Source organism: Ostrea edulis, chromosome 5 (assembly GCF_947568905.1).
Source record: "Ostrea edulis chromosome 5, xbOstEdul1.1, whole genome shotgun sequence".
NCBI classification, from domain to species: domain Eukaryota; kingdom Metazoa; phylum Mollusca; class Bivalvia; order Ostreida; family Ostreidae; genus Ostrea; species Ostrea edulis.
Window position 1 is genome coordinate 47,185,935 of NC_079168.1, and position 14,640 is coordinate 47,200,574.

The 14,640-nt window shown below is 34.6% G+C and overlaps 1 protein-coding gene across 5 annotated transcripts in view; it reads left to right on the forward strand.

Annotated features, from left to right (window-relative positions):
* The window catches only part of LOC125650999 (disheveled-associated activator of morphogenesis 1-like), a 30,470-nt gene extending 16,167 nt beyond the window's left edge, over nucleotides 1-14,303 (forward strand). For all 5 annotated transcript variants that reach the window (XM_048879596.2, XM_048879598.2, XM_048879595.2 and 2 more), the window contains exons 9-27: nucleotides 1,007-1,113; nucleotides 1,220-1,286; nucleotides 2,236-2,353; nucleotides 2,852-2,987; nucleotides 3,163-3,289; nucleotides 3,747-3,869; nucleotides 4,055-4,256; nucleotides 6,909-7,021; nucleotides 7,133-7,177; nucleotides 7,488-7,742; nucleotides 7,895-8,001; nucleotides 8,126-8,214; nucleotides 8,301-8,515; nucleotides 8,743-8,804; nucleotides 8,892-8,952; nucleotides 9,120-9,251; nucleotides 9,511-9,681; nucleotides 10,532-10,616; nucleotides 11,680-14,303. In XM_048879596.2, the coding sequence (XP_048735553.2) occupies nucleotides 1,007-1,113; nucleotides 1,220-1,286; nucleotides 2,236-2,353; nucleotides 2,852-2,987; nucleotides 3,163-3,289; nucleotides 3,747-3,869; nucleotides 4,055-4,256; nucleotides 6,909-7,021; nucleotides 7,133-7,177; nucleotides 7,488-7,742; nucleotides 7,895-8,001; nucleotides 8,126-8,214; nucleotides 8,301-8,515; nucleotides 8,743-8,804; nucleotides 8,892-8,952; nucleotides 9,120-9,251; nucleotides 9,511-9,681; nucleotides 10,532-10,616; nucleotides 11,680-11,813 (2,349 nt within the window). In that variant the 3' untranslated portion in view covers nucleotides 11,814-14,303. The remainder of the gene's footprint in view (nucleotides 1-1,006; nucleotides 1,114-1,219; nucleotides 1,287-2,235; nucleotides 2,354-2,851; nucleotides 2,988-3,162; nucleotides 3,290-3,746; nucleotides 3,870-4,054; nucleotides 4,257-6,908; nucleotides 7,022-7,132; nucleotides 7,178-7,487; nucleotides 7,743-7,894; nucleotides 8,002-8,125; nucleotides 8,215-8,300; nucleotides 8,516-8,742; nucleotides 8,805-8,891; nucleotides 8,953-9,119; nucleotides 9,252-9,510; nucleotides 9,682-10,531; nucleotides 10,617-11,679) is intronic.
* Nucleotides 14,304-14,640: the final 337 nt, after the last annotated feature.

Here is a 14,640-nt window from a genome sequence, read left to right on the forward strand (position 1 = left end):
CACACATCACCTAATTTAAGGGAGGTGCTGACAGGGTACAGGCAATCGCTTCAATTAGACAGTTTGGCTTGTTTTCTTTATAATTTACACCTTGCTAAAATTGTCCGACACAGACCTTCTCGCCAAAAATTATCGTCCGGATTAACGGTACAATTTTCAATGCATTTTAATGTTTTGTAGTAAGAAATGACAGTCCGGATCCAGAGCGCGAATTTCCGGATTAATGATGCAAAATATAGTATAAAAATTCTGTTTCCTAGAAAAAGCGTCCAGAAAGTGAAGCGTCCAGATTAATGGCGTCCGGATTACCGAGGCTCCACTGTATATATAGAATTGTATATAAGACTGAAAGACTATATATAGGAATGTATATTGGAATATAGAAATGTATATTGATATATAGGAATGTACATGGAAATGTCTGACAATAGCTAATGAGGACATAAAAATGTTACAATGTCTTAATTATTGTGCATATGGGTGCAAATTTTGCTTACAATGTCATAAAAGTATACGATGTGTTGATATGTCAGACATTTCCAAGACTGGTAAAAGCATTATTTGGCACCATTTGATGCTTTACCATATGCCAAAAAAGAGGTACACCATGCTGCATATGTCTAGCTTTGAATGTCTTATCTGCTTATATAGGCTGACTGACAAATGTTTCATATTATAGGCTGACTGACAAATGTTTCCATCAAAGAACGTTATTGGATAATCTCTGGCAATTTTGTACAACTTCATCTTAATTTTGATGGGTGACATCAAAATTAATTTTATTGATTACTTTTTTTCACTAACTATGCATTACACAGAAGCATAATCAACAGGTAGCTACGACTTTTGATAGATACAAAACTAAGTAGTGGTAACTAAATAAAAGAAACTTCATGCATGCAGTCAGTCATATTGCTTTAAGCTATTTGTAAGGAAATTGGTTTATGGTAACCAATTTTAGACATGGAGCAGTAGTTTTTATTTGTTTGTTTTGCTTATTTAACAGGAGCTTCTTGAATTTCGTCTTCATCTTCGATACGAATTTCTCATGTTGGGTATACAGCCAGTTATTGACAAACTGAGAAAGCAACATGAGAATGCTAATTTGGATAGGTACTATAACACATTTATCTGAAATTCTTACATGTACTGACTTATTTGTGATCATGAGAAATGAAGCCAAAGGGAATAGAATTTTGAATTTGTGATCATTTTTCAGGCATTTGGATTTCTTTGAGATGAAAAGAAATGAAGATGAAAGAGAACTCTCAAAGAGGTTTGAGAATGTAAGTTCTTAAGTATAGGTTCAGATTTTTTCATCCCCTCCCCTCATTTATTGAAATTAAATACATGTACGAGGGTTGTCCAAAAAGTTTGTGAACAATTACGTTTTTGTCATTTTTATTGGGTGAAGGTATATATATTCCGTATACCAAAATGTTTGTTGTAAAATTCTAATTCAAAATTAAGTGGTTTTTAATCATTTCAATAACCTTGAATGAAAAAATCATCGTTTTAAAGACCCCCAAAAGGTGTGCACGACCCAGTGTAAAAATGGTAGAACTTGGTTAAAGAGATTTTTTATGTAAATGGTTACAGATTTTATAACACATTGGAACTTTGAGAAGATTAATTGTGACATAGATTGAATGGATTACATCATTTTTATATGTTGTTAGTATTGGTTATGTCACAATTATAAAGGATTTTGAAAGAAAACGCTGTAAGAAAATGTCTTTTAAAAATGCCCCAAAAAATTATGTCGGCAATGCGCATGGAACAGCATGCCATTATTAAATTCTTCAATATGAGTTGTGTCTGTGCAAGGTGGGTGCCAGGAATCTTATCAGATGACCACAAAAAGGTGAATGCAGACAAGTAGGACTATGTCGAAAAATAAAGGAAATCAGGAATCGTGACGTTACAAAAACGTTGATTTCTTTAGCCTCAGACTCGTGCGGCTTGCATATACATAGTAAATAAGCTGATAACTTTGGTATATGAATATGCTTTTTGCTAATTTTTACACATTTGAAGTATAATGATTTATATTAAAACTTTATCATACATTCCTGTTATTTTCGTCATTATTTAGAAAAAAATATATACATGTCCTTGAACTTTTTGGACAACCCTCGTATTTCCAAAAAATTGACTGTTTGGCATATTCAACTGAAATGTTATTTTTAAAATCGAATTACACTGCACTTATGTAAATGTTGTCATTCAAATCAGGTACCCGTGGACACAAAAAGTGCTTATTCCATGTTTGACCTGCTGCGTAAAAAACTGACCATGACAAGTAGCTACCAGCATCTTATGTCCATGCTGCAACATCTACTACTAATGCCTTGTAAGTCAGGGGCAAAACCCTTTCTTTCTTTGCTTATTATGAAATGTCCTTAACTGGTTTCTTGATTTTATAATGCTAAGAACTGCATTCTATTGCTCTTAAGGCCAAAAATATAAATTGTTGTGTTTCTATTAACACAGAGAAACATTCTAATCACAATCTCCATTCAAGTTGCAGTTATATTACCATAATGAATATCAGGGGCTCATTTTTCCTAATTGACCTAGTTGATGCAACTCTTGAATATGTGTTGATATAAATTACCTATGAAGTAATTTTAAGCATCAACTCTCCAAAACTGTTTGATCTCTTGAGCAGTATGTTAAAAAATTTCAAGGGTAGGAGGTATTAGATAAAGTCGAAAGGATTAGCAGAAGAAACGTGGCAATTTTTATTTTAGGCCTATATAAAATTTGGTGATTAAATAAACTTCTCTGGAACAATCACACATATAAGATAAGATATGAAAATAAATGCTTAAAACTTCTCTCCCTTTAGTTGGGAATGACAGCCATATTGCTGGGATGTGGAACTTGGCTGACAGACTAATTCAGCAGGTGGCACTCCAACAAAAAAATGGTCAGGATCCCGACTGTGTTCCAGTGGAAATGAACATCAAACAGATGGTCCGACAGTTAGTGTTATTAAAATTCATGAACAGAGTCCACTACTTTCAAATATTGGATGTGATTAGCATTGAAGATAGCACAGCACATCTCAAAATTATAAATTTCTGTGATATTTGATGATTTTTAGAAAGTGTTTTTGTAAGATTTTCAGCTACTTGATTATTCACATTTGATTCTTAGAATGAGCAGTGGTGAAGATATTAAAAGCTTACAACAGAAGTTGCGAGAAATGGAAAAGAATCAAGATGACTTGCAGAATAAAGTGGCAAAGAAGGAGAGAGATTGTGAGATAAAGGAACAAGAAAAGGTGGGGATATATTCATTTCCCAAGATTTTTACCATTTTAATGTGAGAGTAATTGATTATCCCCAGGCAATTGTGAGGGATTGTAGTAATGAGACTGTTCTTGTGTGGGTATGTGTGTAATGTTGAGCTTCTAGATACTCAAGAGGCAGCATATTTTGCTCCATAAAGCTTTGTTTTTAAGAGATCAAGAACCCTATTGATTTAGGGGTCAAAAGGTCAAGGTCACTAGGGGGACTTAATAGAAAAAGCTTGTAGAAACTCCAGATGCTATATTTTTTGCTTGATTGGTTTAATACTTCATATATAGCTCTATTATCAAGAGAGAAAGAAACCTATTGGTTTTGGGATCAAAAGCTCTACAGCCTATATCACTAGGGGACTTAATAGAACAGCCTACACTGCGAGGGGATGTCTTCTTTGCAGAGCTCGTTTGTAAAATTCTGTGATCTCTTTGTCAGGATGAACTTGCAGAAACAGTCACCAGAATGAAAGCAAAGTTGGACCAAGAGACAGCAGCTCAAAATGAATTAAAACAGAAAATAAATGAACTAAACCAGCAAATCCATAACCTAGCCTCCCAGGTATGTTGAGATGCTTGTATGAAACATTGCCATAATTTTCTTATGGTCAGATACACACCATTGATGTCATATTTAGATATGAACCTGCCCATAGATAAGTAGAGAAATTAAATCAACCATGGGTTTCTGACAATAGAATTTTCTAAGAATTTTTTTATTATTATATCTGTGTGTGTGTTTTATAGCTTTCCAGTGAGCGTGGGGAGCGACAGAAGTTGTCACATCTAGTCCAGACTGGCAGTCTACCTGACGATGCTAAAGTTGGCTTGTCTACCCCCTCACTGATAGGACTGAGCAATGTCAGCTCATCTGTTATCAAACCAAGTGTACCTCCACCACCACCTCCCATTGGAGCTCCACCCCCTCCCCCTCCACCACCAGCTCCAGGTAAGATCATCTCACCTTCACAACAAACCTCCATTATTATACCCCACGCAACAAAGTTGCGTAGGGTATAATGTTTTTTACCTGTCCGTCTCTCAGTCAGTCCATCAATCCCTTTCTTGTCAGCGCAACTCCTCTGAGACTGCTCAACAGAATTTTGTGGAACTCTGTAGTTAATAAGGACACACTGTGTAGATGTGCATATTCCCAGGAAATTCCGATTCAATAATTTTTCTGAGTATGCCCCTTTTGAACTTAGAATTTCAAGCCCATCTGTCCTGTTCTTGTCAGCGCAACTCCTCTGAGACCGCTCAACAGAATTTTGTGAAACTTTGTAGTTAATAAGGACACACTGTGTAGATGTGCATATTCCTAGCAAATTCTGATTCAATATTTTTTCTTGGAGTTGTGGCCCTTTTGAACTTAGAATTTCAATACAATCTGTCTATTCTTGCAGTAATGCATAGTATTACCATTCATTATGTGAGGCATCATCAAGCAATGTTGGGGTGTGGGTTATGTGAGCTTGCTCACTGTTGCTTTCTTTCATGGGATAACCACTAAATCTTTTATCATCTGTACCTTAGGATGTATCTCTCATGAAACTTGCCTTCACCCTGATCCTCCTTTATCATTTAAAACCATGTACCCTCAGATTAGATGGTGCAATATACAAGGTAATGCCCAAAATTTACAGTAGGACACAAGTCCTGCTTCCATTTGTTCTTCAGAAAATATGCACGTGTTTAACCTAATCTTCAATGTTTATATCACTGTTCTGAAAGTGAAGTCAAGTGACTATCAAATCTAATTGTAAACAGAGTAAACTTCCCTTTCAACATTCCTTCACTCTACTATTTGAATTTACTACCTAATTGCCAAAATGAGTGATCAGGTATTTCCTTTGCCATGCAGCCATCACTACATACAGTCAAACTTGTCATAGCGGTCACCTCTATTCAGTGGTCACTTGTCTCATGCGGTCATTTTATTTCCTCCTGATTAAAAATCCTCTACAACTTCAGTAAACAGTCACCTGTGTGACACGGTCATTACATACCGCTAGAAAGGTCACTTTTACTGAATCCCATGGGTGACTCGGAGGTATATAGGAATCACTGTCTGTCCGTCCGTCCGTCTGTCTGTGCAGATTCGTGTCCGGGCCATAACTTCTTTGTTCTTTGACTTAGGCATACCATATTTGGCACACAGGTAGATCACCATGAGACGATGTGTCGAGTACCTTCATGACCTCTATATGACCTTGACCCTTGACATCAAGGTCAAAATTAAAGGTTTTTTTACAATAGATTCGTGTCTGGGCCATAACTTCTTTGTTCCTTAACATAGGCATACCATATTTGACACATGAGTGTATCACCATGAGACAATGTTTCATGTACCTTCATGACCTCCATATGATCTTGAACTCAAGGTCAAAATTAAAGGTTTTTACAATGGATTCGTGTCAGGGCCATGACTTCTTTGTTCTTTGACGTAGGCATATCATATTTGACGCATGAGTGTATCACCATGAGACGATGTGTCGAGTACCTTCATGACCTCTATTTGACCTTGAACTTTGACCTCAAGGTCAAAATTGATTATAGGGTGTTGACTTAGTCATACCATAAGACATGGGTGTATCACCATGAGACTATGTGTCATGTACATTCATGACCTCTTTATGACCTTGACTTCTGATCTCAAGGTCAAAATTGTAGGTTTATGCCATGGATTTGTGTTTGGACTATATCTTCCATTTTCTTCTACAAAGGCATACCATATTTTTACACTCAGGAAAGAGGTAATTTATACCTATTAACAACACCCTTTGGGAGATTGGGGTAAGTGGGGGGTATTCTTAGTGAACATTGCTCACAGTACATCTTGTTAATACAGGTTTGACTGTAGTCACCCATGGCCAAGGATACCAAAATGTATACATAGATATTTACTCTTACACTGTGTTTTGTCAGTAACAAAGTTTTGATGTTTCATTGTTTCTAAAAAAAAAGATGAGTGAAATGAGAGTGAACTTTCAACTTGACACAGAAAACTATCCTAACAAAGAAAAAAATTAAATTACACAATAAGATCACTGTATTTAAACAATAAAATGCTTCCTTTGTTGTTTCATCAGGTGATGAAGGTAGCAAGCATTGAGTGGGTTATGCAATTTTTTTCTGCAATGATTGCTACCTTCATCACCTGATGAAATATCAAAGAAAGACATTTTATTGTTTATATTTATATCCTTATGTATATTTTTAAAAATATAAACTAAATTGAAGTACTATAATATCATATGGTTGACCCATACGTTACGTTAAACAGCAAATACACCCTTTGACCTTGATGACACACCATATTTGGTTAATGGTTACGCAGACAGGTGATACTAAAAAAAAAATCATTTCGAACTAGTTTGCAACAAACATATATTCATTGTCTATGACGAAAGCAATGTCAATTTCAAAAGAAATATAAGAGAAAAGATTCAGTGAATGTAAATATTAATTAAAGAATAAATATCTAGTTTCCCTGTGTTTCCATTGTTTTTATACCCCTCGGATACAAACATTGGGGCATTCCATGAAGAAAGCTGTAGTGTTGATATGCAATTAAATGATTAAACTTGGGGATATTTTTCAGGTGCCCCTCCACCTCCATCTATAGGTGGTGTTAGTAAATCTACTCAGAAGTTCTCCAACATACCTCGTCCTAAACATCCAATGAAATCTCTCAACTGGTCCAAACTGTCCGAGGTAAGAACTGTTTTGTTAGACGGTACGTGTTACCCCTATTAGATACACTAAATAATTTAATAGTATTTTGATAGTATTACAAATTAAACATTATTTGGCTTTATTTTCTAGACAAAACTTACTGGAACAGTGTGGTCAAGACTAGATCCAACAAGGGTAAGCTTATAATTGTCCTTGCATAATTGTATTGGAATCTGTAGCATCTGGTTCTTATGAATTTTCATTTCCCAAGAAATTACATTGTAATCATATATTACATGTATTAGGCTTGATCAAAGCTTAGTTGAAAACCCCTTGGGGTTCAATGATCCTATTCAAGTGCCATCAAAAAAATTACTTATCAATGATTTATTGCATCTGAATAGAATCAGAAGCATACTTACTGCTGGTAGATTGATATAATTTTGTTTCAACTATGGATTGCAGTTATCATGGTTCATAATGAGAGAATTCATTGAATTGACAGTTATACAAGGAGTTAGACCTTGAAGACTTTGAAAAGACTTTCTCGGCATACCAGAAACAACAGAACACTGAAGGGGAAGATCTGGAGGGCTCCACCAAATCTAAGACCATAAAGGAGCTGTCAGTCATTGATGGGCGGAGAGCTCAGAACTGTACCATTCTATTGTCCAAACTCAAGATGACCAATGAGGAAGTGATATCTGCTATATTGACCATGGACAGTAGGGAAGATCTTCCAAAAGATATGTTAGAGCAGGTAACAGATGTGGGAGGTAGACTTCTCTACAATTTGAGTGAGAAGTCTTGTGAGTGAAGCATTGATCTGTGAATTTTTGTCCTTTGCTATTAAGCATGGTATAGTATAGTAAAAACCACCAACTACACGTATGCTTATATTGAATATTTCAGCTTCTTAAGTTTGTGCCCACATTAGAAGAGACTCAGATGTTGATGGAGTATAGTAAGGAGATTGATCACATGGCCAGGGCTGACAGATTTATGTACGAAGCCAGCAGGTAAATGGACTAAGTAACTAACCCTCCCATTATTATTAACAAAATAGGCATATTCAAGGAAAATTTGTACCATTTTGTTTGATCATCATATAGTTATGATATACTATTATAACTTACTTCAAAGGATAAATCACTATGAAGGCAGACTTAGTGCTCTCTTCTTCAAAAAGAAATTCCCAGAGAAAATGTTGGACATTAGACCTAAAGTTGAAGGTAAGAGTTAGTGATTCAAAGAAAGATCCCAACCTTCTGGGGTAATTTCTAGATATCTTAAGAATTATACAATTTTTGTTAAACAGCAATAAAAGGTGCATCAACTGAATTAATGAAGAGTCAAAGTTTGCGGAGAATTCTGGAGATTATTCTGGCACTGGGAAACTTCATGAACAGGGGCCAGAGAGGAAATGCCTCAGGTTTTAGGATTGGGAGCCTAGCAAACCTGATGGACACCAAGTCCAGCACCAGTAAACATGTCACGCTGCTTCATTACCTTGCAGACCTCATCGACAAAAAGGTAAGAGATTTGTAAGACTCTGATCTTGTAGAAGTCATGGAGAAAGGTCGAGTAGGATAAATGCTGTTTAAGGTTGATCAGTGTGTAAACCGTATACATGTACAAACTTCCATACCAGTAACATATGTATACTCATTGTTTCCAAAATTAACATTCACTGCCTGAAAATACACGACAGTATGTTGCACTTAATTTTTTTGTTTGTGTATTTATTTATTATTTTATAGTTCCCAAGTGTTCAGAAAATTGACAGTGAACTTACAAATGTCAGAATGGCTGCAAAAGTCAGGTGAGTGGCCAGGGTTATTATGAGTGAATTCAGTACATGAGCTTGCAAGAAACTCAGTTAAATTATGGCAAATTTGTGCAATTTCAGTATGTCTGAGTTGGACAAAGATATTGGTGACATCAAGTCAGGTCTTGATAGCATTGAAAAGGTATTGTATTATCTGATTTTGCAATTTTAGCCTACATCAATGCATGTAGTTGATGCTACATATAATGTGAAAAAAACTATCATGAACACTGCATTTATGTAGTTATGAAATGAAATGAATGAACTAAAAGCCTATAAGAACTCTTCACGTTGGGTAAAACATTTCAGGAACTGAAGTTTTTTGAGAACACAGGAGAAATGGACAGCAGAAAGTTTGTCTCTGTTATGACTAATTTCCACAACTTGGCTTCCTACAATTTCTCAGAGATTGAAGAGACAAAGGGAGAAATTAAAAAAAAGGTAAGACAACATAATACATTCTGCTTATATTTTGCAATGCAAATTTTGTACATGTAAAGTATATGCATGCTTTAAGCTATCTTAACTAGTTAAAGAAGGTCATTAAATTTAGGGTATTTACAAGGAAATGAAAAGAAGCATGATTAAATATTTCATTCTTCTCTGTCAATACATTTCAAAAAGCAAGAAATCAATGACCATTAGAATTTATTTAGTTACCCAAGACTAGCCTAATGTCCTCTCCTTTTTTCGGCCATAGTTTGGTTCAGTTTGCGAGTTTTTTGGAGAAGACCCAGCACAGAACAAACCCGAGGATTTATTTGGTACGTTGGATTCCTTCATGTCTGCCATGAGTGATGCAAAATCCGAAAATGAGCGGATCAAGAGACAGAAGGAGGAAGATGAGAAAAGACAAGCTCTGGAGGAATCGGTATAATGTTTAGTCATCTTTGTCAAAAGAAGGGAGGGGGCAATGCACATTTATGGATCTAATACATCATATATTATATACTCAGACAGGCAGGATAATGGTAGTTCTCTTGTGCAATGCTTCAATGTTTGGATGATTTAAAAGAATTTGCCATTAATCTTCACAGAAATTGACTCTCAACTTCTTTAAAGGATTCTTTCAAATTATGCAGTACAGACTGAATTGCAATACTGAATTCAAAATTATTGCTGTTTTCAAAAATGTTATAAAGGAGTGATAACTTTGGTGTTGCAATACTTTTTTTCCATGTGTACATATTCATGAAAAATTTATCTTGATCCCATTTTGGGGGAGAAAATTTCCAGTGGCAGTAGGATGTGCTTGTCAGATATGATTTTTTACTCAAAATCTGACTATCCCATGGGGATCCGGGTTAGAATAGGTCCTCAGTACCCCTTGCTTGTCGTAAGAGGCAACTAAATGGGGTGGTCCTTCGGATGAGACCGCAAAAACCGAGGTCCCGTTTCACAGCAGATGTGGCACAATAAAGATCCCTCCCTGCTCAATGGCCATAAGTGCTGAAAGTGCTGAGCATAGGCCTAAATTTTGCAGCCCTTCACCGGCAGTGGTGATGTCTCCATATGAGTGAAATATTCTCAAAAGGGACGTTAAACAATATTCAATCAATCAATCAAAATCTGACTCACAGAATTTATACAAGTCTATACAATAAGTTGTCTCACTGTATAAAAACTTTTGAAATTGGTGTCTTTATGTCTAGAATGACTTCATTTTCTTACTTATACAAGATCATAAGGTGACTTTTAATTAATTCTATCCTCTATTATAGTTGAAGAGAGAGCGTGAAAGATTGCGGAGTAGAAGAAGTAATAGTCCTGCAACAAAGGGAGATAAAAAGGACCAGTCTAATAAAGGTAAATCTTCAATTACATTATACAGTATGTTTACTTTACCAGTATTAATATTAAAGATGTTCTCTCATGAGTTTTGTAGTATTGTCAATTTATTTTTTGGGAAGATTATTATTAATTTCTACATTGAAAGGAAATTATGAAATTAAAAGAAAAACTTGGTTCATAGTTGTTAAACTTGACCTTTTTGCACTTAAAATTTATAAATGATTTATTCACATAAACTCTGTTGGTCTTTTGGTGTCAACACAACACAAGCATCACAAATCGATCATTACATCAAATAAATATGTATTCGTGTCTTCTAAAACTATAGATATAAAAAGTTCAATGCTAGTTAATGACCTTTTTGCACTTAATAATACACAGAAAAATTCATCATATGGCATTGCATGGAGAGTTTAAAAGAACATAAGTGTATTATAATTTTTTTTAAATTGCACATAAATCACGAAGTCTTGCCTTAAAATTTAAGATGGAACTTAAGAAATTTTTGAATTATTGGTCAAAATACTGAATTTCATATGAAATTTTGGGTAAATGATGTTTTTAAGAAACAACATTCTGTTGACAAAAAGATATCAGCTAAATTAATGAATTTACAACATTTGGATTAGTTCAAAGTCTCTCTACTGCTTGTATCATAAATTACAAAACTGAAATACACACTGAAGGGTATAATTATTGACGATGTGCTGCAAAAAACAAAAACTGTAAAATTGTATAAACTTAGATCTTTTTTATTAAAGAATCCTTCCGCCACAAAATGTAGTCCTTTCCAAACCCTCTTGAAATTGGAATCAACAAACAAATTTTCAACTGGATAGATATAAGTATATATATAACATGGACCAGTAGATAAAGTATTGAACCGATATCTACAGTTACAGTATTCTGCAGTTGTGCTCAAAATCTGAGGAACAAATTAAAGTGTGGAGTATTCTTCTAATGCCTGTGTGTGTTACTGGTCACCATTGTCGGAGATCAGCCGTGGGTATCTGACGATGACTGGTCACTGGTTGGCAATCTATCCAAGAATACTTACATTTTTGTGTTTTATTCACAGGTGAATTTGATGAACTCATATCTGCCTTGCGGACTGGTGATGTGTTTGGAGAAGATCTTGTTAAGATGAGGCGAAACAGAAAAAGAGGTGGTATAAGTGTTGGGAATGGAAGAGAGCGGGGAGGAAAATCTTGATCTGTACAGAAACAGCATATCTGTATAGTGGGGGAAATGTTCCAGCAGTCAAAGTCAAAACATTCACAAAATGTTGGTTGGAGTTGTAATATTAGACAACATTCCTTTGCAATAAAGTAAAATGTGGTTGATCAGAAAACCTTTTAAATGACCTACAGAAACCTAACACTGCAAGAGTTTTACCCACTGTGCTATACATGTATTAGAATTAGTCCCTTGTTTATAGAAATCAAGTCAAACTTGTGTTAGTTGAAATTTTGTTATGGTTTTGTGATATTGTCAAGTGCTTAAAGCATTATACATTTAAGTTGTTTGGTTGTCTTTATTGTGTGAAAATGGGGATAAATGGATAATCAATGATAAAGAAAGTACATGCATTAAATCAAATGATTCACAAGGTACAATGTAGATGATAATAACCGGGATAAGGCAAATGATACCTCAGGGGTTATTTTCAAAAAGTCAAGCTGGTTCAGTATGAACCACACAATCATTCCATTTTCCATATGTAGTGTAGATTTTATGTGCATAAAGTCCCCATTTTGTGTGCGTCTCATGCCTTGATATGCATGCAGACATTAACTACACCTGCATTAGATTTAGTTGTGTTGTTATTTATGACCCTGTGCTGTGAAATAGCATATTTTTCGCTGATATAAATTTTGTAAACTACATATAAGTGCAATAATTTTCTATATCACATGTAAAACTGTAGCATCACCAAGATAAACCTAACATTTCTGGAAATTTTATCAAATTTCGTCTTAGCAATAACATATAAAATGTTTTTCGACATAAAGCAGACCAGTCTGTTTCTATTATAACTCGGTGTATAATCTGTACAGCAAACATATTATCGATAATGCATTGCAACTAAAAACTAGTTATTCTATGTTTATCAAATAAAGTCAAATTAGACTGTGATGCTCATTATCTCGTCAAAGGTCACTTGTCGTGACCCTTTGTATGAAAGATGTTTCCCCATTGGTCAATCCTTCTGAATTTTCAAACAGCAATCATTAAATCAGATTATCTGCGATCTACGTCATCTAGATTTTATGTGTGCTCCAGAGCTGGGTTCTTTGGTAATGTATGTTGTAGAAAAGTGGTCAAATTTATGTTTGTTAATTAAAGTTATAGTTTATTTAGATCTGTTGTACATATATGATATTTTTGCCAGTTGTGTGCTGAACAAGTTTTATTAATACATAATTAATATATTATACATATTCACTTTATGAAGATTTTTCATTGTATTTATACTTTGTTCTATAACATATTTAATGTCATGATATTATTACTTTAATATGCTGCCATCAGACAGTTTATACATGTATCAATCATCTCTTTTTTTCCCCCCAACAAATTCACTCCAGGTTATTTTCAGGGTTCCTTGTCCAAATCTGTTTTCACGTCATAAAACTTCCCACTTTTTATAGCCATTCCGTAAAATGTTAGTTTATATTCATTGCTGTTTTAATTTCATGGTTTTACAGTTAAAATAATGAAAATAAAACCTATTTGAAAATGAGTACATAAACACAGTATTTGAAAGATAAAATGGCTCAAACACAACCCCCAAGTTCTCTAAGCTTATTGTCTGCTTTTGAAGTAGGTTTAAGCTGACGACATCTTCGTTAGTTTTTACTCCTGTGCTCATCACATCAACTCTACATCCAGGTAAATGTATCAGATTGTATTATTTGGTCATAGAACGGTTTGTAACTGTATTTGAGTCTTATGAACACCAAATTGCATACAGAACTTCATCAACATTCAAGTTATACTTACAATTTTAGAAATAATACTTTTTATATCATTCAGATGCTTTACTTTTTTCTCCAAACTCAAAAGCTTGCATTTCTGTGCCTTCTACTTCATCAGACCTCTATACATATGCAGAGTGCCATAAGATGCAGTTGTATTTTCTGATAAATGTAAAAGCTCAATCAAATCAGCATTACAGTGAACGTTTTTGGAGTGCAATATGAGAAAATTCAATGAATTTTTTTCACTACGTAATTATAGAATTCATTAATGTCCTATACATCACAAGATGCTCAGTAATACAATGACTGAATTATTCTGTGCTCTAATACTTTTTTCCAACTATGTAATTTTGCAAATTCACATCAACCCATACCCTTCTGGCAAAATACCGGTGCACAATAACCAGTGGCTTCTAAACTTGAGGTCACACACAGGTTATTCCCGAAAATAACAGCAGTAAAAATTTACAAGAAATACGGTGCACGACAATGCTCAACTCTATGTCATGAGAACCCTGGTGTTCATTATTAATGCTGTTGTGAAACCCATAGATCTAAAGTATTTTGTTGAGGCACTACATGTATTTTATTTCCTTGGTATGGTTGATTGATTTCTTTTTTTTCTTTCTGTATTTTTTGTATTTTTGTAATGAATTACCAGCTGTGTTTTTGTTTATATACATTATGTTAAAGTGCATAGAATAAATTATAAAAATTTAAATTGTATTTTCTTTTTTAACCTCTTGATGAACTTAATGACAACACATCTCCAGTGGGCTTCAGAATTTTACATATTGAGGAATGTCTGCAGTTTCCTGTATAGTAATTCGGTCATGATTCTCACTAATGCCCATCCAATGCTCTATACAACAAGAAAGAGCCAGAAGCTTGGTATTAGCATGCCAACTTTTCCAGGAGAAACATTCATCAGATCAGGACCAAGAATTATGAAACATTTAATACTTAAATTTAAGTAAAAATCAGTATACTGTGCTAAAATTGTATTTAACGTAGTTCCACCCACCTGTGATGCCATAACATTTCGCAAAGTCAATGAT